Source organism: Mus caroli, unplaced genomic scaffold (assembly GCF_978045245.1).
Source record: "Mus caroli unplaced genomic scaffold, Mus_caroli_1 scaffold_2, whole genome shotgun sequence".
Classification (NCBI taxonomy): Eukaryota; Metazoa; Chordata; class Mammalia; order Rodentia; family Muridae; genus Mus; species Mus caroli.
In genome coordinates this window covers 166,711,554-166,739,194 of record NW_028227257.1, presented here as the reverse complement: position 1 = coordinate 166,739,194, position 27,641 = coordinate 166,711,554, and the positions used below count along the sequence as shown (strand labels likewise).

The 27,641-nt window shown below is 38.7% G+C and overlaps 1 protein-coding gene across 1 annotated transcript in view; it reads left to right on the top strand.

The window, feature by feature from the left end:
* The first annotated feature begins 612 nt into the window (after positions 1–612).
* Positions 613–27,641, top strand: part of Tmem236 (transmembrane protein 236) — a 45,792-nt gene continuing 18,763 nt past the window's right edge. Inside the window, exons 1-3 of the mRNA XM_021157085.2 lie at positions 613–863; positions 17,819–17,891; positions 21,580–21,721. Of these exons, the coding sequence (XP_021012744.1) occupies positions 613–863; positions 17,819–17,891; positions 21,580–21,721 (466 nt within the window). The remainder of the gene's footprint in view (positions 864–17,818; positions 17,892–21,579; positions 21,722–27,641) is intronic.

The following is a 27,641-nucleotide window of genomic DNA, read 5'->3' as shown; positions in this document are numbered from 1 at the left end:
ATAAATAATGAATGAAGGCTTTGTCAGGATCCCTGGTTAGAAAGCTGATAAATTCAATCCAAACTTCTTTTCTCAGAACTTGGAAGAATTATAAAGAGTAGCTTTGAAGATGAAAACCTGGACTGTGAGTGCCTCTCTGCATGAGTTTATTACATGTAAAAACGGGATGCTGAATGTACAGGTGTAATATAATAAATAAAATCTTTTTAAACTCTAGAATAACATTATTATAGTGGTTCTATATCATAAGGACTATCTATTATATAAATTACTCTTGTGAAAATATACCCGTAAACATTGCATTTAAAAAAAAAACAACAAACAATATGACCAATGACACCCCTTTTTAACCAGTGTTCCATGCTTGAGAGTTCATCTGACTTCTAGTAGGGTATTTGTAAGTACATTTAGTGGTCACTTCTACAGAGGTTCTGTTTCTTTAAGAGAACTATGACTGTTAACTCAGATCATTGAACCATATGAGGGTCAATAAAAGAATAAAATCCCTGGTTAGCGATTTGAGTACAAGGAACTTGATCCCAGTGTGTGTTTATATGCTGCTCACTGTGAACAGGGGAGTGCCAGGTCCTCAGCTGCCTACTGCTTCTCAGGATGGCTTCTGGCAAAATAATCAAGCTGGTGGTTTTTGAGCTTCTTGAGTTTGCTGCCTTCTCCATTCCTACCCTTGTGATAATGGAACAGTTTGCCACTGCCAATCAGCGAACCAAGTCTGAAAGGACTCACTATTGGCTTATTGTTTCCTGTTCCATCGCCTATGTGGCTGTAGTGAGTCTCTTGATCTGGGTTCCGGTAAAAGTTGTCCTGTACAAGAAACGGCATCTTTACAAGAAAATTATAGGATGGTAAGTAGAGGATCTTATTAGCAGGGAGTCCCTGATGTGCTTTTAGCCTTGAATATGGTGTGCACATGTGTGCTAAGAAAGTGAATTTAGCACAAGAGTGTACAAGATTAAGGTGACATTGCACTTAGCTTCTGTAAATGTATTGAGGTTATGTTATCTTTTATATCTTTTATGTCAATGTATTAATGTTATGGCATCATCTATATTTTCTACAATAATTCTTCCCTAAATAACAAATGACATAAGCTAACAAGGTATATTGGTTTGAATATTTCCAGTAATGTTTCAGCACACTAAATTGTACAAATCTTCAGAGTTGCTCTATACACATCATAATAACAAGCTTAGAATGCAGAATTTCACTTTTATGCCAAGCTGAAAATATCATCTCCTTTTAAGTGTTTACATTGGACTTCATTGGTCTAAGGTATGATTTATTAACTGAGATGTTTTAGGCAACTTGATTACTAAGACTTAAAAATAAAAGAATGCTTCAGATTGTCATAAGTTCTATTAACCCTTGCAGTTAAGTCATATTATCCCTTTTGGGGAGAAAATATGTCCATAATAATACAGAATTACCTTAGATAAAGACTTGACATTGCCACATGCCTGTAACCCCAGCAAACAGGAGGCTGAGGCAGGAGGATCCTCTGTTTCTAGGTCAGCCTGGGCTACATAGTGAGATCTTAAAAAGAGTGAAAACAACTTCAACAACAACTTCTTCTTCTTCTTCTTCTTCTTCTTCTTCTTCTTCTTCTTCTTCTTCTTCTTCTTCTTCTTCTTCTTCCTCCTCCTCCTCCTCCTCCTCCTCCTCCTCCTCCTCCTTTTCCTACTCCTCCTCCTCCCTCTCCTCCCCCTTCTTCTCTTTTTTCTTCCTCCTCCTTGGGCACCACCTATCATCTTTGACTGATGAGCTAGAGAACAGCCTGCTACTATTTTTTAGATCTTTAGGTCTGGTTCTCCCCCATCAGGAATTTCTTTATTTTCTTTGATAAGTTAAATTCTTTTCATTAGTAATCCTTTACTTCATGGGTGATCAATACAGAGCAAATTTGAAGAGGGAAGAGCTAAGCATTGTAACATAATTTAGAGTAGAAATGTAAAAGCCATATAATGATGTAGTAATCTTGGTAAGGATGCTGACACAGAGAGCTGAAGTATGGGTGGAGTTTACCAAGGGCTCCACAGGTATGACACTGGAGGTTACCAGGCTACTTTCTGTTCTCTAAGGACAAGGCTTCTAAGAAGTAAATTATTTTGTGGTTGGGATGAGGCAGAGACTTTCCAACCTTGGCTTGAATCTCAGTATCACCAATAGGTGTCTTAGAGGTGAACCATATACTCCAAATTCCTTTGACTTTCCAAGACTGTTAGTCGAGCAAAGGATTTGGGGCAGATAGTGGCAGTTCCAAGTGACAGTGAGAGTACAGGAAAATAGCCTACTGCAATGCCCCTGCTCAAGGCTCTTGGTTTTGTGGTTTTTTTTTTTCCTAAACCATTATATCTCCAGTACTTCATGCTCCAAATGTTACTCAGATGGCAAAATTTCCCATATAATTTATTATCAATATAATGGGTATTAAACTATAATGGCCTTTTCACAGATCCTGTATGCTGAGGGTGTTATACATGGATGTTTATCTTTCAACTGTGGATCACTTCATACAGGTGACTTACTTCAAAAAGTAGACATTGTGATGAGTGTGTTATTAGTATGCCCCAAAGGAAACTGATACTCAGGAACACTTAGCAACTTTTCCAAGGTCAGTCTACTAAGTGATAGCACTGGGCTTTGGACTTTGGCCTGTCTCAATTCATGGTTCACACTCCAACTACATTCCAAACTATCTCTGATGAACAGGCTCTCAGGCCTGGAGGCAATTGAGGTTGAGTAGAAGAGAAGTCCTTTGTTCCTAATCTTCATGGCATGGCAATTTCTCATCCCTTTTGGGATCTACTCAAACTTCGTTTTTATATCCGTTCAAATAGTCCCTGCATCTAAGGGTCCTGGTTAGTTGCTACAACTTCATCTTTCAGTATTTTCTTCTGGTCGAAACCGTCTCCCACACTTTAGTTTCTGTTTCTGGGTGAGGCTGGCCTCAGGTGCTATCAGTGGTTTTACATAGACTTCACTTTATCTGTAATTATGGTGAACTCTGCCACTATTTCCTCATGGGCTCATTCACAAACACTATCTTATAGTTACCTTCTAGGGTTGTTAAAGAGAGGAAACAGCTCATGAAAACAATTGTAGGCATTTTACACATTCAGCAAAGCTAAATTTAGACTTTATGGCAAGGTAATGAAGTTAGGTGTTGATGCCTTCACATTGTATCTGAAAAAATAGAAACTAAAAATGGAAGCTTTGTCAAGATCTATAAGCTCAGAGCTATCCAATTCTGTGCAGTTTCTTCTACTTTATGAATATCTTCCTTCCTTCCTTCCTTCCTTCCTTCCTTCCTTCCTTCCTTCCTTCCTTCCTTCCTTCCTTCCTTCCTTTCTTTCTTTCTTTTCTTTCTTTCTTTCTTTCTTTCTTTCTTTCTTTCTTTCTTTCTTTCTTTCTTTCTTTCTTTCTTTCTTTCTTTCTTTCTTTCTGACTCTGAAGGCCAAGCATCATTTACTGTAATGACATTAGAATGTATTTGCCCAAAGATGTTCATTTCAGTAGTACTCATATATGATTGCCAGTGATATTTTGTAGGATCCTGTTTGTTATTTGAACATATGGGAGGCAGCACTGTGACACAATACAACTTCAAAGTTACTTTTTTCCATTTATACAAGTGCAGTCATATACAGGGTATTAAACCTTAATTGTTCCATGAATATAGCTAAAAAAAAAGTAACTGTTAATCGACATAGTAGGGATCACAAGCATTGCTATTTTCATTTATTATTTATCATTGAGTAAGTAGGTAGATAGTTGTTTATTTGAAGTTTTACAGATCCTTAAGTTCATAGGTTTGATATTGAAAAGAATCCTGGGAAAGACCACATGAACCATATGAAACTAGTCTTTAGAGAGCGAGGTACCAGAGAGCTAATCAAGAATATGTCCAACGAACAGACATGGAGTCAAATCTTAGCTTTGGCATTGGCTTATGTGAGTTATTTATATTCTCTGAGCTTTAGTTTTCTCAAGAACCAAATAGAGACAATCTGGTTTCCATTTGGGAGCATTTGGTTAACAAAACAAAACACACATAAGATTGTGCATCTGAAGTCACTGGCACAGTGCCTTGAGGCTTTATATAGATATCAGTGTTATTGACCTTCAGTTGAGATGATTATTTCCATTTAAATTGTGAACTTGTTTAATTCTTAAAGTAATCTTAAGAGATGGAATAAATCAGGCTAAAACCAAAGAAAAGCAGATGCTGACAGTGGTGCTCCTAGAATTTGAAGTATTTTGTAGGATCTCTTGTCATTTGAGCATGAGAACCCATCACATCCTCAGAAGTTACTTTTGCATTTACACAAATGCTTTGGGTTTCCTTTTCTCTGTGACCTACTGGACAGTGCTGTGAATTGACCAGGTGGCCATAATTCTCCTTTTACAAAGAGGAAACATGTCTCAGAGCTGAAGACATACACTAAGTCAACAGAAGAGACTGAACTTTCACTTGTACCAAACACTTCCTCATTCCTTTAGACTTGTTATCCTTTCTTGATTGCCTATTATCATTCCTATGGATTAGGGAGAGGCAAGATAGAATAAAAAATAAGCTACTTAAGTAAATAACTAAGTGCTTATGTCAATCTCTGAGAGAGACCCTTTTTTGGAAGTTCAGAAGGCTCACTGGGGACAGATAGCTCCGGAGGATACGTGGTATGTATGCCTAGACTGCCACAGGGTCCAGAGCTGTGTCACAGGAATTCTTCCTAGTCTTTTTCATAAGACAACTATTTCAAAATATGATGTGTCAGAAGTTTGTGGCAGTGTGAAGTTTGGAAGACCATTTTTTAAGTGACATTTTAGATTGTTGTGATTTACTGCTGTTTTATTTGCTGTTTTGCTATGGTCAAGGCAGTGGAATAAGAACAAACCATTGTTGATCACCTCCAATGTGCCATGCATACTTCTGAACATGTTAACTATGAGTAACCCTGCCTGTCCTGAAAATTGCTTTGTAGACTAAGCTGGCCTCGAACTTACAAAGATCTGTCTGCTTCTGCCTCCTGAGTGTTAGGATTAAGTCTTGCACCATCACCACCCAGCAGCTGTATCCCTCTTTAATAAGGTTTCTGAATATCAACTTTGACCCTTAAAATTCAACTTGGCAGCTGGAAGAAATCCCAAGCTCAGTATCTAAAACATCTTGTACAAGATAGATAGACCATCTGCCTCTTGTTTTTCTTTCTTTAAAATAGGGAGCTTAGTATTTTTTGTGGTTTAAATTACCAGAATGGTCTTCCTTATTTATCAGACAAAATCTCCCACTGTATGTCTTCCCTCTAATCTTCTTTCGAGACTTTATCTCCCTCTATATATCAATGAACTTGACCATGGCCAGGATTTCTGTTTATCACTCCCCCAACTTCCCTCTATCATTCCTTAAGCACATTATTCATTGTCAAAACTGTGATGTCTTTTCAGGGTGACCTCTCTGACCACACTGCATCTGTCGCAAAACCTCTCAGATAAATGAACATCTTCAGGTCACCCCATTGGGCTCAGACATGGCCCTAGCCATTCTGGTTTTGTTGCTGTTTGTTTGTTTGGGGGTTATTTGTTTGTTTGCTTTCATTTTGTAGAATCCCACCAGTCCTCCATGCCCATGGTTCCCGGGTTTATAAAGTTTAAGAAGTTTCCTTGGATGCTAGCTGGCTTTCTAATGTCTGGATATTATATCTTGATGTCCTTTTGATTCAAATACTGACTTCAACCATCAATTCAACACTACTGACTCCTTGCTTTACAACTAAGGGTCCAGTTGATTGAAACTTTTAGAAGACTTACTTCAAAGAGGGGTTTCCTCATCCTGAACTGAGGCAACACCTACAAGCCCAAAAGTGCATTTATGTCAGAGGTCATTACCTCTCTGTCTTTAGGATACTTTATACTGAACATGCATTCAGCACAGTTGAGGTGAACAGGCAAGTGAACAGGTAGTTATAGTTTTAAACCTGAATTCAGTAGTTTCCTCTCCCTCCCCAGTCTTTTTATTTATTCTTTTCTTATACAACACATCCCAACCATGGTCCTCCAGCCACCACTCTTCCTAGTATCCTCTCTCCAACTTTTCCTCTTGCCCAGATCCACTGTTCCTCTGTTTCCCTCCAGAAAAGGTCTCCCAGGGATATCAACTGAACAAGGCATAACACTATGCAATAAGACCAGGCACAAACCCTCATGTCAAAGCTGGTCAAGGCAATCCAGTAGGATGATAAAGGTTCCAAGAGCAGAAAACGAGTTAGAGGCTCCCCAACTTCTACTGTTAGGAGTCCTACAAAATCCCCAAGGTAAACAACCATAACATATATGCAGAGGAGCTAGCATAGACTCATGCAGGCTCCATGATTGCTGATTCAGTCTGTGTGAGCTCCTATGAGCCCTATGCTATACCAATCTACGAGTATAGCAGAGTATCATTAGGAATCATTTCATTATTTCATTGACTTTGGGGAGGGCAGTTGTGTTTGGTTTCACTATAGGCTTCTGGGTTGACCTGCTTCTGGTTCCTGGCTATCTATACAGTGCTAGGCATGGTCTCCCTCTCATGACTGGTGCCTCATGTTAGACCAGTCATTGGTTGGCCACTCCCACTAGTTCTGCACCACCTTTATATGAACACATCTTGCAGGCAGCATAGATTGTCAGTGAATGGTTTTGTGGTTTGCTTGGTGCCCCAGTCCCACCACTGGAAGCCTTGCCTGGTTACTGGTTCAAGCTCCATATTCTCCATTACTAGGAGTCCTCATTAGGGTCACTCTCATAAGTCCCAGAAAGTTTCCACTGTACTAGGTCTATTGTTCCACAAATGTCCCCCTCCAATTCCAATCATTTCTCCCCATACTCTGTCCCTCAGTGCCTCTGTCACTCTCCTGATCCCTCCTGGTCCCACTCCTACTTGCCCCTAGTCCACCCATATAATCTATCCAGTTTCCTCTTTCCAGGGGAATATTTGTGTAGTTTGGCTATCAGGGTATTGTGACCTCATAAAATAAATTTAGCAATGTTCCTTCTGTGTCTGTTTTGTGGAATAATTTGAGGAATATTGGCATTAACTCTCTTTGAAGGTCTGGTAGAATTCTGTGCTAATATAATCTGGCCCTGAACTCTTTTTGCTTTGGAGACTTTAATTACTGCCTCTATTTCTTTCAGGGTTATAGGTCTATTTACATTGTTTATCTGATCTTAATTTAACTTTGGTAAGTGGTATCTATGAAGGAAATTATCCATTTCTTTAAGATTTTACAATTTTGTGCAGTATATGTTTTTAGATCATGACATAAGGATTCTTGGGTTTCCTTCCTATTTATTTTTATGTCCCCTCAATTTTGTTAACTTGGATGCTTTTTCTCCATCTTTTAGTTAGTTTGAATAAGAGTTTATTCATCTTGTTGATTTTCTCAACGAGCCAACTCTTTGTTTCACTGATTCTTTACATTGTTCTCTTTGTTTCTATTTTACTCATTTCAGCCCTCAGTTTCATTGTTTCCCACTGTCTACTCCTCTTGGATGTGCTTGATTTTTTTTTGTTTGTTTGTTTTATGGTTTTCAGGAGTGCTGTTAAGTTAGTAGTATGAGATTGCTCTTCTTTCTTTATGAAGGGACTTAGTGTTATGAACTTTCCTCTTTGCATTGCTTCTATTGTGTCCCTAAAATTTGGGAATGCTGTACATTATTTTCATTAAATCTTAGCAAGTCTTTCATTTTTTGTTTATGTCTTGACTCAGTAAAGGGTTTTTCAGTTTCCTTGAGTTTGTAGGCTTTTGTTGTTTTGTTGCTGTTGAAATCAGCTTTAATCCATAATGGTATGATGGGAAGCAGATGTTTACTTCAATCTTCTTTTATCTGTTTAGACTTTTGGTCAATTTTAGAGAAAGTTCCATGAAGTGCTGAGAAGGTATATTTATTTATGTTTGGATGAAATGTTCTGTAGATATCTGTTAGGTCCATTTGGTTTACAATGTAGCTCCAGTATTTCTCTATTTTAGTTTTTGTCTGGATGACCTGTCCATAAGTGAGAGTGGGTGTTGAAGTCTCCCATTCTTAATGTGTGGGTTTGATGTATGATTTAAGTTTTAATAGTGTTTCTTTTACAGATGTGGGTGCCCAAGGAGCATAGATGTTAAGAACTGAAATGTCATTTTGGTGGATTTTTCCTTTCCTCTTTTCTTAAGAAATTTTGGATTGAAGTCTATTTTGTTAGAATCTAGAATGGCTACAATAGCTTGTTTCTTATATTTATTTGCTTGGGAAATCTTTCACCAACCCTTTACTCTGAGGTAATGTCATCGTTGATGTTAGGGTGTGCTTCTTATGTGTAGTACAAGGATAGGTCCTGTTTTGGTGTACATTCTGTTAGTCTGTGTTTTTTTATTGGGGAACTGAGACCATTGCAAGTGTTAGCTATCAATGACCAATGATCGTTAATTTCTGCTATTTTGTTGTTGTTGGTGGTGGTGGTGGTGACAGATGTGTGTGTGCTTCCCTTCTTTTGGTTTTTCTGGTGGGAGAGTATTTATTTCTTGTGTTTTCAGGATGTAGTTAATTAACCTCTTTTTCTTTCTAGTGTCTTCTGTGTAGCTGTTTTGTAGATAAATATTTTCTAAATGTCACTTTATCATGGAATACTATGTTTTCTTCATATATTGTGACTGAAAGTTTTGTTGAGTATAGTACTCTGGGTTGGGCATCAGTGGTCTTCTAGAGTCTGTAGGACACTTGTCCAGGCCTTTCTGGCTTTGAAAGCCTCCACTGAGAATTTGGGTGTAATTTTTATAGGTCAACATTTCTATGTTACTTGCTATTTTCCCCTTGCAGCTTTTAATATTCTTTCTTTGGTGTGTATGTTATTGATTGTTATTCAATGAGGGGGACTTTCTTTTCTGGTCCAGTTTATTTGGTGTTCCGTATACTTCTTTTACCTTTATAGGTATCTCCTTTAGATTAGAAAATTTTTCAATGATTTTGTTGGAAATATTTTCTATGCCTTTGAGATGGGGGATTCTTCTACTTCTTCTACTTCTATTATTCTTACATTTAGTCTTTTCATAGTGTCCCAGAGTTCTTGGATGTTTTGTGTCAGGAATTATTTAGTTTTCACATCTTTGACTGGTGTATCTATATCTACTATGCCTGAGATTCTCTCTTCCATCTCTTACATTCTGTTGGTGATGCTTGTATCTGTGGCTCCTGTTCACTTACCTAGATTTTCCACTTCTAGATTTCCCTTAGTTTGTGTTTTCTTTTTTTCTTCTATTTTTGTTTTCAGGTTTTCAATGTTTTTATTCATTTCCTTCAACTCAGTTTATTTGTTTCTTCTTTGTTCTTTCTTGGCATTCCTTAAGGGATTTACTCATTTCTTCCAATTTTTGTTTGCCTTTTCCTTGATTTCTTTAAGTGATTTAGTCACTTCTTCAAGGACCTCTATCATCTTCATAAAGTTCATTTTAAGGTCTTTTTTTTGTGCTTCAGCTCTTTTGGAATATTCAGAGTTTATTTATTGTGTTCTTATGCTTGTGTCTAGGCACCTGGCTTTGGGGTGATCTCTTGGTCTAGGGCTTTTCTTTTTTGGATGGGTGTTTTGTTCCTTGATTGCTGTTTTCTCACTGGTCTCTGGCCTGTATGGTCTGCTGTTGAGAAGGGGGCGAAGCTTCTGCCCACCTTGGCAGCTGGTAGACAACAGTGAGTGTGGGTGGGAGAAATAGGGAGAGTGTTGTAGGGGTACTGCAAGGGTAGAGGGGGGTCTGCAGGTAGGCATTCTACCTGGAGTTCTGATGTTCAGCATGGCTTCTAGTGCAGCAGGAAGTCTCCACCCTGCCTACCATTAGTTTACCCTTTCTTGATTTAACATAACTATACCAGTTTAAATGACTTCTCTATTCAGTTGAAACCTTAAGCTCTTGGTGGTGCCACTTTGAAAGTTTATAGCCTGACATGTTTCTTTGTACTTCCAGTCAAGTCACATAAAATGTCTTAGCCTAAATGATCTTTCCAGAAATTCTTCAGATTCACAATAATCTACGAGTGCACTCTAATGATTTAAGAAAAATAAGGGCTTGCATAAATAGCTATAACTTTATTTGATTTCTTTGCAATTCCCAATTTCTTAATAATACAATCCTCTTCTAACTAAACATTTACATATTAGCCATTCACTACCTGAAAGGATTGTCCCAAAATCCTTTCTGTCTGAAAGGATGTCTGTATAAAGTATGTCTGTATGCATGTCTATGTGTCGGTATGCATGTGTGTACATGCATTCTTGTGTGTGTGCCTATGTACCACCAGGGATACTCACCACCATATCCCTGGCATGTAAGATTGTCTACACACTGATATTCCTTTCCAATCTATCTCATTATACAAATTCTTCATTTAGTTGGTTTTATTGGAAAACAATTATAGGGAAATCTTTTACCACAGTAGGCACTTCCTTAAAGATTGTGGTCTACTGTAGAAATTACACAATTATGCATGGAAAATATTGATGTCATATTGACAGTAAGGGAGAGTTTTTTATTGTATGTCTGTATAAAGTATGTCTGTATGCATGTCTATGTGTCGGTATGCATATGTGTACATGCATTCTTGTGTGTGTGCCTATGTATGTATGCATGTGTGAAGCCTGGAGGTTGATGTCAGGTGTCTTCCTTTATTGTTGTCCAATTTTATTTTATTTTTTGAGAGCATCTCTCATTGAACAAGGATCTAGCTATTGTGGCTAGCAGGGATGTGGGATTCCTTTTTTTTTTTTTTTTTGTTTCTGCTGAGATAGTAAGAACACACTGCACTATCTGGCTTTTGATCTGGCTCCTCACACAACATTCCCTCATCCACTTTACAAATTATTCGTTTCTGCCCCACCCTGTATCCCTCCATCAGTTCACCATGGTGCCTTGAATGAAGCAGGTTTTCAACCTTAGGTATGTGTGGCCACAGGTTTCAGAGTAGAGAAAAGCTCACAGTGTAGACTTAATTTGAGCTGAGCTTGAAAAGAAGAGGGTAAATGATATCTCCATGGATGAGGATGGATAATGAGCTGACTGGGGAAGAAGCAGATATGTTTTAAGAAGAGGGCAAAGGCCAATGTGTTTCTAAAGGAGCCAACAGAAAGGAAAGAGCTGTGTAGCATCATAGCCATTGGGAACATGGGATTTGTAGTCAGAGCTCTGGATTAGAGCTCAATTTTTACATCCCAGTGGAGGACCTGGAATTAAAGCTTCCTCGTCAGCTTCAGTATCAGTGAGAGGCTTTTATAGGGTCTGGGTGATAGAAACACCTGTTCTCTGAAGTGCTCAGCACTCAGTAGCAACTTAGATGATAGTACAGGTGTGTTCTTGTTTGGGGAAGTTAACAGATTCATGGGAGCCTTATGGCAGGAAACTTTGATTTAATGACTTAGGGAAAAGAGAATCTTACAGGTTTCTTAGCAGAGAGTCATTTCCAAGTAAATTATCTGAGCTCCCCACCCACCAAGCTTCCTCCATGAGTAATCTCAGGGCCAAGCTTGCTGCACAAACAGGAAGTTTTAACCCATTGTGCTTGAGCTTGGTCTTCTTCTCCTGGGCTCAACTCTTGGGAGAGTCTTTTCATTGTGTTTTCAATAACCATGGCTGTTGAAGTCACGAGGCTTGTGCTTTTGCAATTGTCATGTGCCACCATGCCACAGGTCTTCTTTTCCTCTGTGCAGTATGTACATAGTGGCATCTGGTCAGTTTAAATGTAAGCACACTTTCAAAGATGCTGCTACTATTCTAGCTGAAATTTTTATCTTCTAGTGTTATGCTGCAGCATTTGAAACTTGCTAGAACAAAGTGTATAAACTTGGTGACAAAACAAAACTATTATCTCAAAATCTTAGACACTTAGGAGTCAGAAGTCAAAGAATTAGCCATGTTGCTTCCTTCTGAAGAGACCTAAGGGAGAGTGTGCTCCATGCCTATCGGGAAGTATGTAGCCATCTTGGTGGTCAGCCATCTTGGTCTTGAGTTCCATGATCACATGACATCCTTCCTGTCATTCCTCTCCAGGTATTCCCTTTGTTCATCTCTCCTTCCAGAAATTTTCCTATCATATTGATTTAAAATCTATCCTGCTATCCTATTTTAACTTAATTACTTTACTTTAATAAAGTACTTTCAATTTTTTATTGTTTCTATTCTGAGGAACTAGAAATAGAGACTCAACCATAACTGGAACACAAACTTACCCCAGAGCATACCACCATTAGAACCCTCAAACTTCACATTTGTTTGTTGCAGAAAGAACACTTACCCTGCCCTCTTTTAAAAAAGTCTTATTCATTTCAGTATCAGTTCTGTGTTCAAAGCTCATCTAAACATCATTCCAAAGTACCCCAAATCTCCATTTTATAAGGAAGACTTGGGAAAGAACTTGTCCTGGGTCAAAATTCCTCTCTATCAGTGACCCTGTGAAACCAGACAAAAAGTAGATTGTAGCACCTAAAGAGAAGGACTAAGTAAGAATGCTTGCTGCTCTTGCAGAAAATGAAAGTTCAGTTTTAAGCATCTAGCTGTAGGAGATCTGATGACCTCTTCCAGCTTTTTCAGACACACACACACAGACACACAGACACATACACACACAGACACAGACACAGACACACACACACACACACACACACACACACACGAGGGTGTCCGTAAAAAATTACAGATCTTTTAAAAAGTATGTTGCCTCCAAAATACAATGGTGGGACAAAACAGGCATCACCGATTCTTTGAGAGATAAACAGTGAACAGGAAAGGAAAAGCCATGGTTTCTGAGAACTATCCAACTGAGGTCAGAAAATTCCATTCGGTGTGAAGGCTTGAGGATGATTTTCTGTGGCTGGATGCTCTGTTCTCTGGACCCACCTTCCAGGACCACCGGGATGCTGGCTCATGGTTGGTAGCCTCTGCTCTCTGAATTCATAGAGGAAACTTCAGCTTGTACAGCCTCTGAACCAGTTAGAGCCACTCTTCCCTATTTTGGAATAACATGTTTGTAGCTAAATAGTTCTATCAGCTCACTTCCTCTCTAGAGTCCCAGAAGCCGAGCAGCCTTCTTTCATCTTAGCCCTTGTCTCTCATCTTCCACTCAAGTCCTTCTGCTGATGTGGTTCGAAGTCACAAGCCTCGATCTCCATCTTCTCTTCTGAACATATTTTTGCCACTCCTCCTCCTCTCAATATGGATGGGGCAGAAGTTTTCTAAACATTAACGGTCTAGTTTCTTTTCTGCCACAGATTTTAAAAAATGTATTGCTCCCTATAGTTAATTTTTACCACAAATAATGAGGAGAATACAGGCCTCAGCGTTGCTGTATGTGATTCATTGCTTGCAAGTTGTTGTTTGGACCAGGAAGGTTCCCATAGGCTCATGCTTTTAGCCCTTGGTTCCCTGCTGTGAAGATCATAGAAGATGGAGATCTGGGTACTGTAAATAGGTGACTAGAAGTGGAGAATGAAGAGCATATATTCCCCAGGTTCAACTCTCTGTGTCTTGTCCACTGCCATGTGAAGAATATCTACCACCCTTTTTTTTTTCTGCTGAGAGCTGTAGCCTGCTTTCTGCATCCTGATGTTTTGAAACTGTGAGCCAAAATAAATCTTCCTGTCTCGACATGGCTTCTGCCAGGTGATTTGTCACCTGTGAAGAAAAAGTAACTGATATGTAAGTTTTGTTTTCCTTGCACCAAGGTACCTGCCATCTTACAAAAGGTGCCTCCTTCCTTCCAGATCCCAATAAAGTCCTCCTTGTTTCTACCTCACACACCAGAAGCACCTTGCCAGTCAAACTTCTAGCACCTTTCTGTTCACTAAAGCATGTCTGTTTTCTCAGACCATAGACATTTTCTTTGAGCTCTGCCCAGAATCTCCTGTACCATCTACATTTCCAGCCACCTCTCCAAGGTATACTAGACTTTTCTGGTGCATCTCCCACTACTCCTTTCCCAAGCTGAGTTTGCACTGTCAGACATTTCAGCAGCATCTCTCCTGCTCAGTGGCTTACATTCTAGACATGCTAGAACAAAGTGTCCTCAGCCACATGCTATATACACCAGGTAAGTTTATTGTTCACTGGATTAGAGCCCAGAAGCCCAAGACAAAGTATCAGTTGGACTGATGCAGAAGGATCTGAGTGACCTCTCTTCCTGACCTCTGTCCTAACCTCTGTTGGGTTCAGATGGTTTTGTAGCATTCCTTGGCGAATATGGGGATCACCATGCTTTCGGCCTTTACTGCCACATGAGATTCTCCCAATGTTTCCATGTCTATTATAAAAATATTTGTCATATTGAGTTAGGAGCCATTCTAGTGATCTTATTTTAGTTGGATCATTCTGTGTTGAAAATTCCATTTCCAAATGAGGCTGTGTTCCAAGGTCCTTGGGTGTTGTGACTTCGTCATGTCTTTCAGGCAAGCACATCAGTCCATTCATGTCTTACAAATAAACTATAAGCAGGACTTAGCAGGAATTGAAGATTTCTGACACCCATTAAAGAAAACAAACATAAGTAGGGGTTAGGGTTTATTTATTAACTATTCTATTAGTACGTAGCAAATATTTTACAGTACAATACCAAACTAATAGAATAGTTAATAGATACATATCTTGTAATTGAAAGCTACTTCAATTACATGTTACATATTATGCAATTACATATATAATTACATGTTGCATATTATGTAAAATGAATGTTGGCAGCAATCTATAACACTATGTTCAGGAACTATAACTTATTATGTAATCTATTCATATGACACAACAGATGAATCAGATTCCTTAAAATCTGGTATTCAGTAGTAACTATATTGTTCCTATGACCGATTACAATTTTCAATCAAGCTTTAAGCACTCCACAACTGGGGAAGAACATCAGTAGGTAGGTACATGAATTATTGTGTTTAAAATTCCAAGAGAACTTGAATTCATTGTACATAGCTCTGTAAGAAGATTTGAGACTTATAGAATTATTTTAAAAGACTTATAGATAATTTCAATTTCATTTGTTTCGAACATTTGCATTTTATTTTTAATCAAGTATAGATTTTATCCTGAGAAGTTATTTCAGAATTCACTAGATTCTCAACTGATCATATACATAAAAAGATTCAGAAAATAGTAATCTAGATGCTGGAAACAAAGAATAAATAAGTTCAGTTTTGTGAGTTGAAGAAAGAAGAAGAGGACAAGCAACAAAGCCAGAAGAAAAGCAGCAGGATATCAGGTCATCATAAGGGTCAAATAGAGCCTGGAGAGATGGCTCAGTGGTTAAGAGCATTGACTGCTCTTCCAGGGGTTCTGAGTTCAATTCCTAGCAACTACATGGTGGCTCACAGCCATCTGTAATGGTATCCGATGCACTCTTCTGGTGTGTCTGAAGACAGCTACAGTGTACTCATATAAATAAGAGAAATCTTTTTTTTAAAAGAAGGAAATAAATAAATCTTGGATTTTATTTTTTTAAAATAAGGGTCAAGTGTACAAATCAGGCAGAGAAGAAATGTGGGGAAGGCAACCTGTGTGGGGCAGGAGATAACAGTGTGGAGACAGGAAAGCAGATGTTGCAGGGAGGCCCTAGCAAAAGGAACGGGTAGTGTGAGACTGAAGAGAAGCCAGCGAGGAGAGAAAATGAGATAAGCAGAGAGCTGGAGTGTCTGGAGTTAAGTAGGGGGAAGGTAGATCATTTTAAAAGAGGAAAAACAGGAGGAAGGATTTCTCAAAGAAAGCGTGGACTAGGGTGAGAGGGATGAGTTGTATCTCAAATGCACTGCATGTCCACCAGAGATGTCTATGATTGCAGTAAATTATACTTAAGATAAAATTTATGACTGGAACCATTTTGTGTACTGCGCAGAGGTATTAAATGCATTTGTGTTGCGGGGCAACTATCACTGTCAACCATCTGTCTATGAACCTTCTCATCTCTCAAGACTGAATCTTTGTACTGTTGTGAACAAATTCCCTATCCTTTGTCCCCAACCTCCGGTTTTTGGAGATACAGTAACAAAATGTGTTTTACATTTTAAAATGTGACTTCAGGGGAGGTGGCAAGATAGGTAAGGGTGCCAGCATGAGAAACTTAGTGTCAATCCCCAGCCCTCGTGTACAAAGCTTGGCATGACTGGATGTGTGTACTGTAACTCCAGCATTGTGGGTACACAAAGTCCAGCTGACTTGGTAAGCTTCAGGATCAGCAAGAGACCCTATTCCAAGGTATAAGGCAGAGATCAAGAGAGGAAGACACTAAATGGTTTCAAGAACGGAAGCTCTAACAGGAAACCCGTAAGGAAAAATTACAAGTAGGAGCTGACGAAGGACAAGCTCTGGTGTTAGCAGAGGTTGGGTTGGTCTTGGATTTCACAGGAAGTTGGAGAGAAAGAGGTGGTGTGTTACAATGAGTGTGGGGGAGGGGTGGTGTGTTACAGTGAGTGTGGGGGAGGGGTGGTGTGTTACAGTGAGTGTGGGGGAGGACTTTCATTATTTTTAGATATATATACATTGGACTGCCTCTTAAACTTTCAGGTAGAGATGTCTGTTAGGTGTCTAAGTCTAGAGCTGAGGGGAAAGTACAGTGTGTGTTAAGTGTCCCGGGAAAGTAGGTTAGTAATTAAAAGCATAGAAATGTGTTCAGTAATTGAGGGAGATTATTTAGAGAAGGAATAATCCTCTAGACATTCTCCTCTTTCAGAAGTCGGGTTATGAGCATGGGAACCCCAGGCATGCTTAGCTGCTGTCCCTAGCCATGGTCCTTTAGGTAGCTTCACACTAGAGGAATGTACTTCTGATCTGAGACACAAAACAAAACAATCAGTTTCCTTCTTTACATTTTATTTTATTAAAAGTACAAAATAACTAGTTCTGATATACTTATTTTAAATCCCACAGTACCCAGTGTTAGCTGGTTGTAGTGGGTACAGCTTCAGAGGGGTTTCTGTCTCCTATGTTGATTATGTTGTGTCTAAGATGGAGCTGGGATAAGAAAGACATGCAAAAGTAAGGAAGAATTATTAATACTTTGAAATATTCAATACTTCTTATACTGAGGAGCACTTTGTATGAATGTAATTAAGGTAAGGTTATAGGGAATGGAGAGATAAATATTTTATTATAACAAAAAAGCTTGTTAGGCAGGTGACATGGCTCATTGGGTAAAGTGCTTATCCCACTAGCAAGGGAACTTGAACTCCAGAACCCTCATAGGGGACCAGACTTAGTGTTTTTATGGGGAGTTAGGAGGCAGAGACAGGAGACTCCAGAAACTCATGGGTTAGTCCAGCACACCCAGCTGTAAGATAATGGGAAACCAAACCACAAACAAGGTGCAGAGGAGGATAATCCTTAAGTTATCCTCTGACCTCCACATGCATGCTCTACTGTCCCTCTGTGTGTGCACTCACACATACCCCAAAGCTCTTGTATGTGTCTTGCTAATTCAGGATGGTAAGCATCCATTTAATTCTTCCCTGTCATAAAATACATTATGATATTTATTTAATATTTCAATCACTAGTTTACTAATTATTTGGGCTATTGGGAATCCTCCCAACTGTTTGTTAGAGAAAGGAATTCTGCTTTTTTCTTTTCTTTTTTTCTGCATATTGTTACTTTTTGCCATGCTCAAACATTTGGGAAATGGAAATAGGGAAGCAGTGAGCTTCTTAGAAAAAGCTATAGATGAATGAAAGAGGAACTATAAAATTAGCAAAATGTTAACAGGAACTGTGGGCAGGCCGTGCTATGGCTGTTGCTTATTTTTTTTTCTCCTTTGCTAGGCGACCTGTTCTGGTCATGTGTGTTGTGCTCACCACTCTCCCCAGCTTCAGCTTCTCCGTAGCAGTCACCGAGGTATGCGATTCTGATTCCTTCTACTGCAAGAGCATGAGATCATAAAATGACATGGTTTTGAATTTCAAGAGAGTAGTAGACCCAAATCACTTTCTGCGGCTTACTTTACTCCAGTCTTCTTCCAAATTGATTATGTGCACATGTGCATGCCCCCCTCATTATTGTATGATAATTGTTACTTCCTTGATTTGAGGAGTAGTCTGGCATTTAGTTTTTTAAACACAAATCACTTCTGTGCTTGTGTATATGATACAAGAGTATATTGCAGAGTCAGAAAGAGTAAAGAGTAGCAGTTGATCTACATTCTTACACACTTATCTTTGCTAAATCACCCACTGATAAATAGTTTGCACATGTTAACTATGTTGATAGCCTTTTGTTTTGATGAAATATGAATTCAAAAGATTTCCAGCACACAACCAGACCATAAGTCAGGACTATCATAGGCAAAATCATAGGTTGAAAGACCCTTACTTTTTATAGAAGTCAGGAAAGACCTTACCAGTGATGTTTTAACTTGCAAGATACTGGGACAGAGAACACCATCACTTGTGGGGAGGGATGGAGAAGATGGTCCCAAGAGTTCTAATTTCAGTTCATAAAGTGATAAGAGTCCTGGGATATGGTAGCTTTTCCCTTGTTATTTCCTAAAATGTTTCACTTATTGTATAAATGTCTTTTCTTCTTTTATTAAATTCCCACTGAAGTGTCACACATAAAGAGAAACCTACTTGAAGTACAGCTGTATAGTATCAATAGAATGCCACAAAACTGATCCCTATGCAAACAAACTCAGGTCATGAAATGTAGCCTGAAGAGCTTCATCCCCACTGGCTCTGCCAGGCCTCCCTTTCCTTCCTCCCTTCACTGTGACCTCTACAACAGAGCCATTTTCCTACCTATTAGGGAATTTTCTATTAGGAGAAGTCAAATTACAACTATGCTTATTGATTCCATAATGATGATTGTCTCCTCTTTTATTCAAAAGTATGACATGAGGGTCATTCATGTGTTTATGTCCAGACACAGTAGACTTATGTTCATTGCTACAGACACAAGTATTTCATCTTGAAGCTATCATAATTCATTGATTTTGTTGTGTTGAGATTGAGCCTTTATGGGTGCTAAGTGTGTACTGTACCTCTGAGGTACACCAGCCCAGTCCAATGGTGCAGTGGTTCCATTTTAGTTGAACAGGTACTGTTCTTCTGTTGTTGCTGCTGTGTTGAGGATGAAACCTGAGGCCTTGCACACTTGAGGCAAGGACTCTGTTCGTCAGCCAGTTCCTCAGTCTGGTCAGTTCTGTTCTTTTTTTTTTTTTAATTTATTTTTTATTAGGTATTTTTCTCGTTTACATTTTCAATGCTATCCCAAAAGTCTCCCATACCCACCCCCCCCCCCCCAATCCCTGTCAGTTCTGTTCTTGATGACAAATTCAGTTATTGCCATTTTAAGCTAATGTTTCCAGGAACTAGGTCAAACATTTTTACAGATGTGTGATGCATCAGTTGATTTAACACATAGGAGTAGAATAGATGGGTTATATATTATACAATATCCAATCACCATACACAATCAATTATGCTAAGCAAGTATCAAAGAAGACTGTGCTGACGTCTTTCTGAAGACACCAGGAGCAGAGAATGAATGATCCCCAGACTTCCTGTTCTTTAATAGTACTTGCCCTTTGTCTTTTAGCTCATTCACGGGACAGATTTTTGAAACTTATTGGATTTTAGGATTTCATTTTTTCCAAATTAGCAAGGTTGCACATCTTTTCATCTTTGCTCATTCATCTTTGCTTATCTTTTAAAATGTATTTACAGAGTGAGCAGGTTGTATTTATGTATTTAGGACACACACACACACACACACACACACACACACACACACTGACAATTAAAGAAAAATAGACCATTTGAAAGAGAGTAAGGTGGAGAGGAGGTGACATGGGAGAATTATGAGGGAGGAGAGGGAAAGGGAAATGATGTAATTATACTATAATCTCAAAAAAAATATGAAGACTTGTTTAAAATTGATGTGAAATTACAACCCTTTTAAAATGTATGCACTGTAACATGTTCATCATAGCACTTGCTTTCACAGTTTTACTGGTGTCTTTTGATGAAAAGGTTTTGTTTTGTTTTGTTTTTCTTAAAATAGTCCAATTTGCCAACTCTTTCATCTGTGCAAAATGCTTCTAGTGAGTGAACTGAGATGACTTTTGAATCTAAAGTGTAAAGTCCTAAAGATTTCATCTCATCTTCTGGACAACGTGTTTTCCTCCTCCTCTTCTTCCTCCTTCTCCTCCTCCTCCTATTCCTCCTCCTCCTCCCCTTCCTTTGGATCCACAGTCCAGCTTTAATGAAGTGTTTTCTTATGTTGTGTTGGGATGGGATGGGTCAAGTTTTGTTTTGCTTTTTTTTTTTTTTTCCCAATGAGCTGAGTACTGTTTTGTAAAACCCAGTCCTTTGTTTCAATAGAGTCCTCTTTAAGTTGGGTGTCCATGTGAGTGACCTGTCCCCATGCTTCCTGTTTTGTCATTTTGCCTGTGTACCTTGTGCTCAGTCACACCACACAGCTTATACTTGTAGCTTTATAAGCATTCTATAGAAGCAGACGATAAAATTGCTCTATCTTCTCTTTCTTCTACATCTTTTTGCCCTTTTAATTTTCACACACATTTTAGAATGAGCATTATAATTGACTTGCTGACTGAAGTTGCAGTTTGTGGTTTTATCTTTTAAAAACATTTTTGTTTTTAGGTTTTTGTTGTCATTAGTAATTAAGAATAATATATCCCTTTGGGAGCACTTCCTCCACATATAGTCACACAGTGTATGAGAATGATGTTTAATTTTTTATTCTTAAATACAGTTTATTACTTTCTCTTGATTTGTTATGAGCTCTGAGATATCCAGGACAAGCTCGTTAGAACTGGTCATGAAGGCATCTTTGTCTTGTTACAGAGAGAAAACTTCCAATATTTCACCATGAATATGATGCATGAGTATCTTTTTTTGTTTGTTCTTTATAGAAACCATAAACAGATAAAGAAGAAAGCTAGGCTTAGCTTCCCAGGACTGTCAGAGTTCTGCTTAGCAGGGGAATCGAAAGGAATGACCCATTTCACTTTTACTGGGCACACACACACACAGATACACACACACAATTATGCACATTCATTTACAGACACAGATACATACATTCTGATTCACACACACACACATATACAGATACACACAGAAATATATACAGACACATACAGATACACACAGAGATGAGCAACACACACAGACACACACACACACACAAACACACACTGACATAGACACAGACAGACAGACAGACAGACAGACAGAAACACACACACACCCCAGAAATGAGAATCAAATCCAGAGCCTCACATCTGCTAGGCAAGAGCTCTACCAACTGAGCTATATATACTATTGTATTTTGGTATTCATTTATGGGGTTCTATTTTATATAAAACCTTGAATTAATCATTATTAGTATTTAGAAATGGTTCAAAGACTTGTGGTTCAAACCTGAAAAGCTAAAACCAGAGCTTTGAAATTTTCATTAAATAAATTTACAGTAAGTTTAACACTGTCTGAAAACTATTGACAGAGTTTAGAATGAATAAAGCAAACTGATTAAATGTGCTTATGTGGATTTCCAAAAACAGGTTCAAAAGAATATCAATGGCTCAGCTAATTTGTTGCCCGAATCCTTACCTGATCTGCCAGTATCTCTGGTTCTGTTGTCCCTGATTGTGGTTGACATTATTGAAAAACTCAGGCAATATCCTCTAAGAGGGAGTCAAAAGGGTAAGTATCCTTTCAAATATCAATACTTAAATTTTTTATTTAGTTTTTATCTTTTCTGTTATTCTGTTCCTTGATAAAATGTTTAATGACAGTGTTTCTTTTTTGCTATTTTATTTATTTACACTTCAAATGTTGTCCCTCTTCTCGGTCTCCCCTATGTAAACTCCCACTTCCTCCCCCTCTCTCCTCCACTCACCCACTCACTCCTTCCCTACTCCTCAGGCATCTCCCTTCTCTGGGGCAACAAGCCTCCACAGGCCCCCCTCCCCACACACTGATACCAGATAAGGCAGTCCTCTGTTACATGTGTATCTGGAGCCGTGGTTCCACCCATGTACATACTCTTTGGTTGGTGGTTTAGTCCCTGGGAGCTCCGAGCAGCCCACCTTGGTTGATATTGTTGTTCTTCCTATGGGGTTGCAATCCCTTTCAGCTCCTTCATTCCTTCCCCTAACTCTTTCATTGGGGCCTCTGGGCTCAGTCTGATGGCTGGCTGTGGATGTCTGCATCTGTCTTAGTCAGGTGCTGGCAGAGCCTCTCAGAGGACAGCCATACCAGTCTCCTGTCTGCAAGCACATCTTGGCATCAGCAATAGAGTAAGGGAGTTGGTGTCTGCCGATGGGTTGGGTCCCAAGGTGGGGCTCTCTCTTTTCTTCAGTCTCTGCTCCATATTCCCCACACCCCACACACACACACTATGTTTCCTTTAGATAGGAACAATTCTGGGTTAAAGATTTTGAGATGGGTGGATTGCCCCATTCTTCAACTGGAGGCCCTGTCTATCTACTAGAGGTGGTCTCTTCAGGTTCTATCTCTCTGCTGTTGGGTATTTCCACTAAATGTTATCCCCACTGGGTCCTGGGAACAGTGTGGGGCAGTGAATGGGGGAAACCACTAGCTATTCCCAGATGCCAGGGATGTAAGAGACAGGGTTTCTTAGTCACTGAGAGAAGCTTGAAAATTAAGTTATCTAGATTTAAATATTTTAAAACCTACTTTGATACCAGTCATTATTTATTTATATTTTGGTAGTGCCTATAGATTTGTAAAAATACCTAATACTAATTGTTTAATTTAATTTTTCATACCAATAAAGCTTAATGTGCACTCTAGCAAGAAAACATTATTGACATGGTAATTTTGAAATGTTCTTAAATTCTTAAATTTAGAGGAATAAAACAGTTTTGTGCCTGGTTTGGTGTCACACAGCTATATTCTTGCTGAGACTGGAGGATCAGGAGTTGGAAGCCAGCCTGAGTTAGGTAGCCAGACCCTGTCTCAAAAAACAAACAATGAAAGGAACAAAAAGGCCATTTTGTTTGAAGACCTTTGCTACAAGAATCAATGTAACACCTGTACATTCTACTTATGAGTTAGAGAATTGCATATTTTAAATTATGAATTATAAAAAAGGCAACATTCACATTAGTAAAATTGTGACAAACCACTTTCCTACAAAGTTGAAATAAATATAGGCTGACCACTAAAATGTATTTCATGTGTTGAGTACTTTCTTTGTTTAGACATACATTGTTTCCAGTTACATTTAGTTTCATGTACTAATGTATGGTTGACCTGCTGTATTATAAGAATACAATTGTGTTGGGTGTGTACTTGAAATATGCAGTGACTGGGAGATCACCCCAACAGGTGGATGGAGAGGGTTTCAGAGTGGCAAGGGTAACGAGCAGAGAGTTAGTCACTTGTGGGCCACACACCACCCTGGTGCCTTGCTCGGGAGATGACAAGGAAGTCTGTCCTGTAGGCCACCAGGAAAGCAGTCTTTCATTTTACACTTTGTCCTTGAGTGGGAGATCACATGCCACTAAATTTAACATCACACAGGTGACAATTCAATGACAGTCCAAGGGCCACACACTGAGGGAAAAGTACTCCCAAACTTCATCCTCCCTCGAAAGCCAAGTGTCTATTTGATATGTGGGACTCAACACCTTTCTCACTCGCTCTGTCTTAGGCTCCTGGAAACTGTTTTCAAATTGTCCTGCTCTTGATGACTGTATTTTACATGTCCATGTAAGCTTTTTGCCCAAATGAAAGTTCTGTTTTTAGAAAAAAATCACATATTTATGTATAAAGTATATATTATACTTTGTATTTCTATATGAGTTATTAAATATTATAATTATATATTAAATTATATAATACAATATATATTAATAAATCTCTATATTATATATAATTATTATATAATATATGAGATTTTATATGAGCAATATTAACATAATGGTATGTTATGTTATATTATAGATATATAATATAATATACACATCATAATATTAATATAATTAATTAATATTTAATAACTAATGTATAACACACAACATATAACATAATATATTGCTATATATAATATATTACATATTACCTATTATTGCATGTAATAGGTGATATATAATAAATTACATAATATACATTATGTAATAATGCAATAATATATAATCATATAATATATAATACATATATATTATGTTACATATGATATATGATGTATATTTTATTATACTATATAATTACATTGAAATTATTATATTATTATTTTTATATATTATAGCAATATTATATTAATATATAATATAATACATAATATATAAAAGTATATATACTTTTATAATATTAAAAGTAGTTAATGACTTTTAATTGTCTTTAGTGATGACTGGATAGTTTCCTCTGGATCCAGCATTGATGTTATGAGATACTAAATAAAGGCTTCCGAAGCAGCCAGCCCTGGAAGGGGACTAGAGCAGAGTGAAGCCCTGCAGCTTCTTAGTTGAGACATCACTGACACAGACTGCAATACTCTGCCAGTCAATAACAAAACCACACTTTAAAAGTTAGAACCGCCCTTGTAAATATTAGTGTTACAAATAATCAATTTTTATGTAAATCTTGAACTCAGATACTCTACCCTTGTTTTAGTATGCACACTAATACAATAAATTACGTGATTTGAGCCTATAGTATATTTTCATCTATCCTCTAGAAGATACTGCTTAAACTCTTTGGTTTTACAAATCATTTTAAAAGACAGTCTAGCTGTGTAGTCCAGGCTGATCATTAGCTCAGAATCCTCTTGTCTCCACAATCTGAGAGCTTGAATTACAGGTGGGAAGCAGTGGGAACTGGGGTGTCCAATGATATGACAGCATGTCTTCTGAGTGCAGGGTCTCATGTACAGTGAAGCTAGCTCCATGGGAACAGTCTGCTCGTACCTGCATGATCTCTGTGTATGATAATTTCACAGATACATATAGTGTCTACCACCTGTCTCTCTGAGGCTGGCCAGCTGAGTCTCCTATAAATGAGTGCACTCCTCCACCATGTTGTTTTTGCTCCACTTTAAAAGCATCCTCATGCTTTTGGGCTCTTTCTTGTGGCTCTAGAAAGTTGAGTATCCACCATTCTTTGCTTTCAATCACCATCTTGTTCTTGCTCCCATTTCAAAACCTAACTGGTTTGTGCTCCTGTGTTCTTGTTTGTTGCTTCAGACTGTCCCGGAATTACCTCTTTACGCATAGTTGTCTTTTCTGTGTGGTTGCCCACCGTATTCAGCTCCAAACAGCCCTGTGCTTAGTGTCTGGAATCTGCCTGGGTGTGCTCTCTGGACTTTAGGTAGTTTGTCTCTTTTTTTTGACAGCCTTCCTTCCACTGAATCTTACTTTTCTGGACAAGTTGCAAACAGCAGATTGGAATTTTTGTTTGGAAATGAAGCCTTTTAGCTGCATAATGTACACATGCTAACATATTGCCTGGGCTTCAGGGGTTTCAAGGAATGTCCATTATACTCCACTAGACAACACAGTGTCCCCTCCTACCAATAGAGCTGAAGCTGAATCTAGTAGTGTTAGATTCCAGATAATCCTTCCTAGATGATTCATGGACTCTCCTTAAGTCAGGACTTATAATAGTTATTCTGTTGCCTGAATCCCAATGATGTCAACCATTGGATTCCTCCCCCTACCTCATCAGGATCTCTCAAGCCCACAGAAACAGGAAGATGCAAACATAAATATAAGAATATCAGTGGCTGGGTGAGAGTTTTCAGTCCTATCAGCAGAATTCAGTTAAGTAGTGTTTATAGCCTAGGTTAGATCCAATGTTACAAAATGTTAGGAGTATATTATTAAAAGTGCTGTAGGGTCTGTGTGTAAAGTACTATATTCAGCTGCAGATGAAGGGACACTCATGTCACCTTAGGTGTTAGAGGTCAGCAGAGACCAAAGAAGAGGCCTGAGTTTTGCAGGGGTTTGTAGGAGCAAACTTTCTCCATTAAGCAAGCTTGGACTGCAGGGAATTCAAGTGTTCATGTTACCCGTGGGCATGTCTCAGAAGTAAAAGTAGCTTGGATGGATGTCACACCATCAGTCAACAAACCTTGCTGGGACAGAAATTGCCATCTTAAAACCATCTGTGACAAGCCTGTCAGTGTATCACTTGGAAAACTTGCAAAACAGCTTTGAGAGTTTCAGGGCAAACCTTGGAGGGAGAGGACTTGGAGAAGGAAGTGCATGAGGTTTAATTAGATCAAAGGTCTTAGTCCCTTTTTCAGCACGACAATAAGGCCTTTTGTTTAGATGTTTTATATAAAGTTCTGTCTGGAGATAACAGGAGGAAGGTTTTCTCTAAATGCTTGAAGACCACTAATCCAGAAGCTCATTTAGAACTGTAGAGTGTGCCTCCTCTCAGCCAGTGTCATAACTGAAGTAGCTCCATAGACTCTGCTCTCTGGGAAGTAGGGCTCTGTAAGCAGAAGGCCATCTAAAGGCAGAAGGAACCCCACAAAAACATTCACCATAGCTCCTGCTGCTCAGAGCCAACTCAGCCTATCCTGATGGAACTCACAGAGTCTGCACACACAGTGCTCTTGCAAACCACACAACTTGTTTATTGCACTGTTTTGAATCCTTTCATTTTTTAATGTTTTCTTTTTATAAAACAATATATACCCATTTAAAGACAGTAAAATAGAGGTCTTAAAAAGGGAAAAAAATGATGCCAACCTGTCTATAGAGCTAGTTCCAGGACAGACAGGACTATGTAAAGAAATCTTGCATCAAGAAAAACAACAACAACAACAACAACAACAATGAAAAGGAAAAACTAAAGCACTATAACTCTATAAGCTAGAAATGTATTATTGATGGGCTCTTGTTTCATACTTAGTTAAAAGAAGTTACTTTGTGGTCTTTCTCTACAGTGTATACTGGGCTTGCTATTCTTGCTTTTTCATCTACTATACCACCATTTTTATTGGTCAAATACTATTCCATTATATTAACTAGCCTATTATTGTTGCCTAGATTTGTATGATTTATTATTTAAATTTTTCTATTATTGCTCTTGTATAGGACAGTGATATGGGTAGAGTAAGTCAAGCAATGTGTGTTTGACTCAGGAAGGAGACACATTAAGGGCAGAGTGTGCGTATTATACAGTGCAGGTATGTTATAGTATAAAGTGACTCTGCAATGTGTGTGGGAAGTAGAAAACTCAGTGAAGTGAACGGCCCAACAGGAGCTGGGAATGGAAAGAGTTAGCCACCTCAGGACTGCAGCCTGGAGATATCAGGGGGATGAGGGCAGAGTGTCCTCAGAAGACCTGGAGCGGCTTTTCATGCCCAGACTCCTTGGCAACCATGTTGCCAGAAGACACTAACTACTACAGCCTGGCTGCTCACATGGGGAACCATAGAAGGGGATGGGAAGCCGGTGTGGTGTGTGGCAACAGTGGTTGGACTGCATTAGAGCCTCCAGCATAGACAGAGAGGGCTTGGTGGAGATGAGGTCAGCAGGCTATTTGAGTGGAAAACCTCAGCACTCTGCAAAGCAGAGGAGATGCCAGGTATGATGTTGGCAGGGTGAGGTTTTCAAATAAATCTGCTCACAAGGGCCCAAGTCCAATT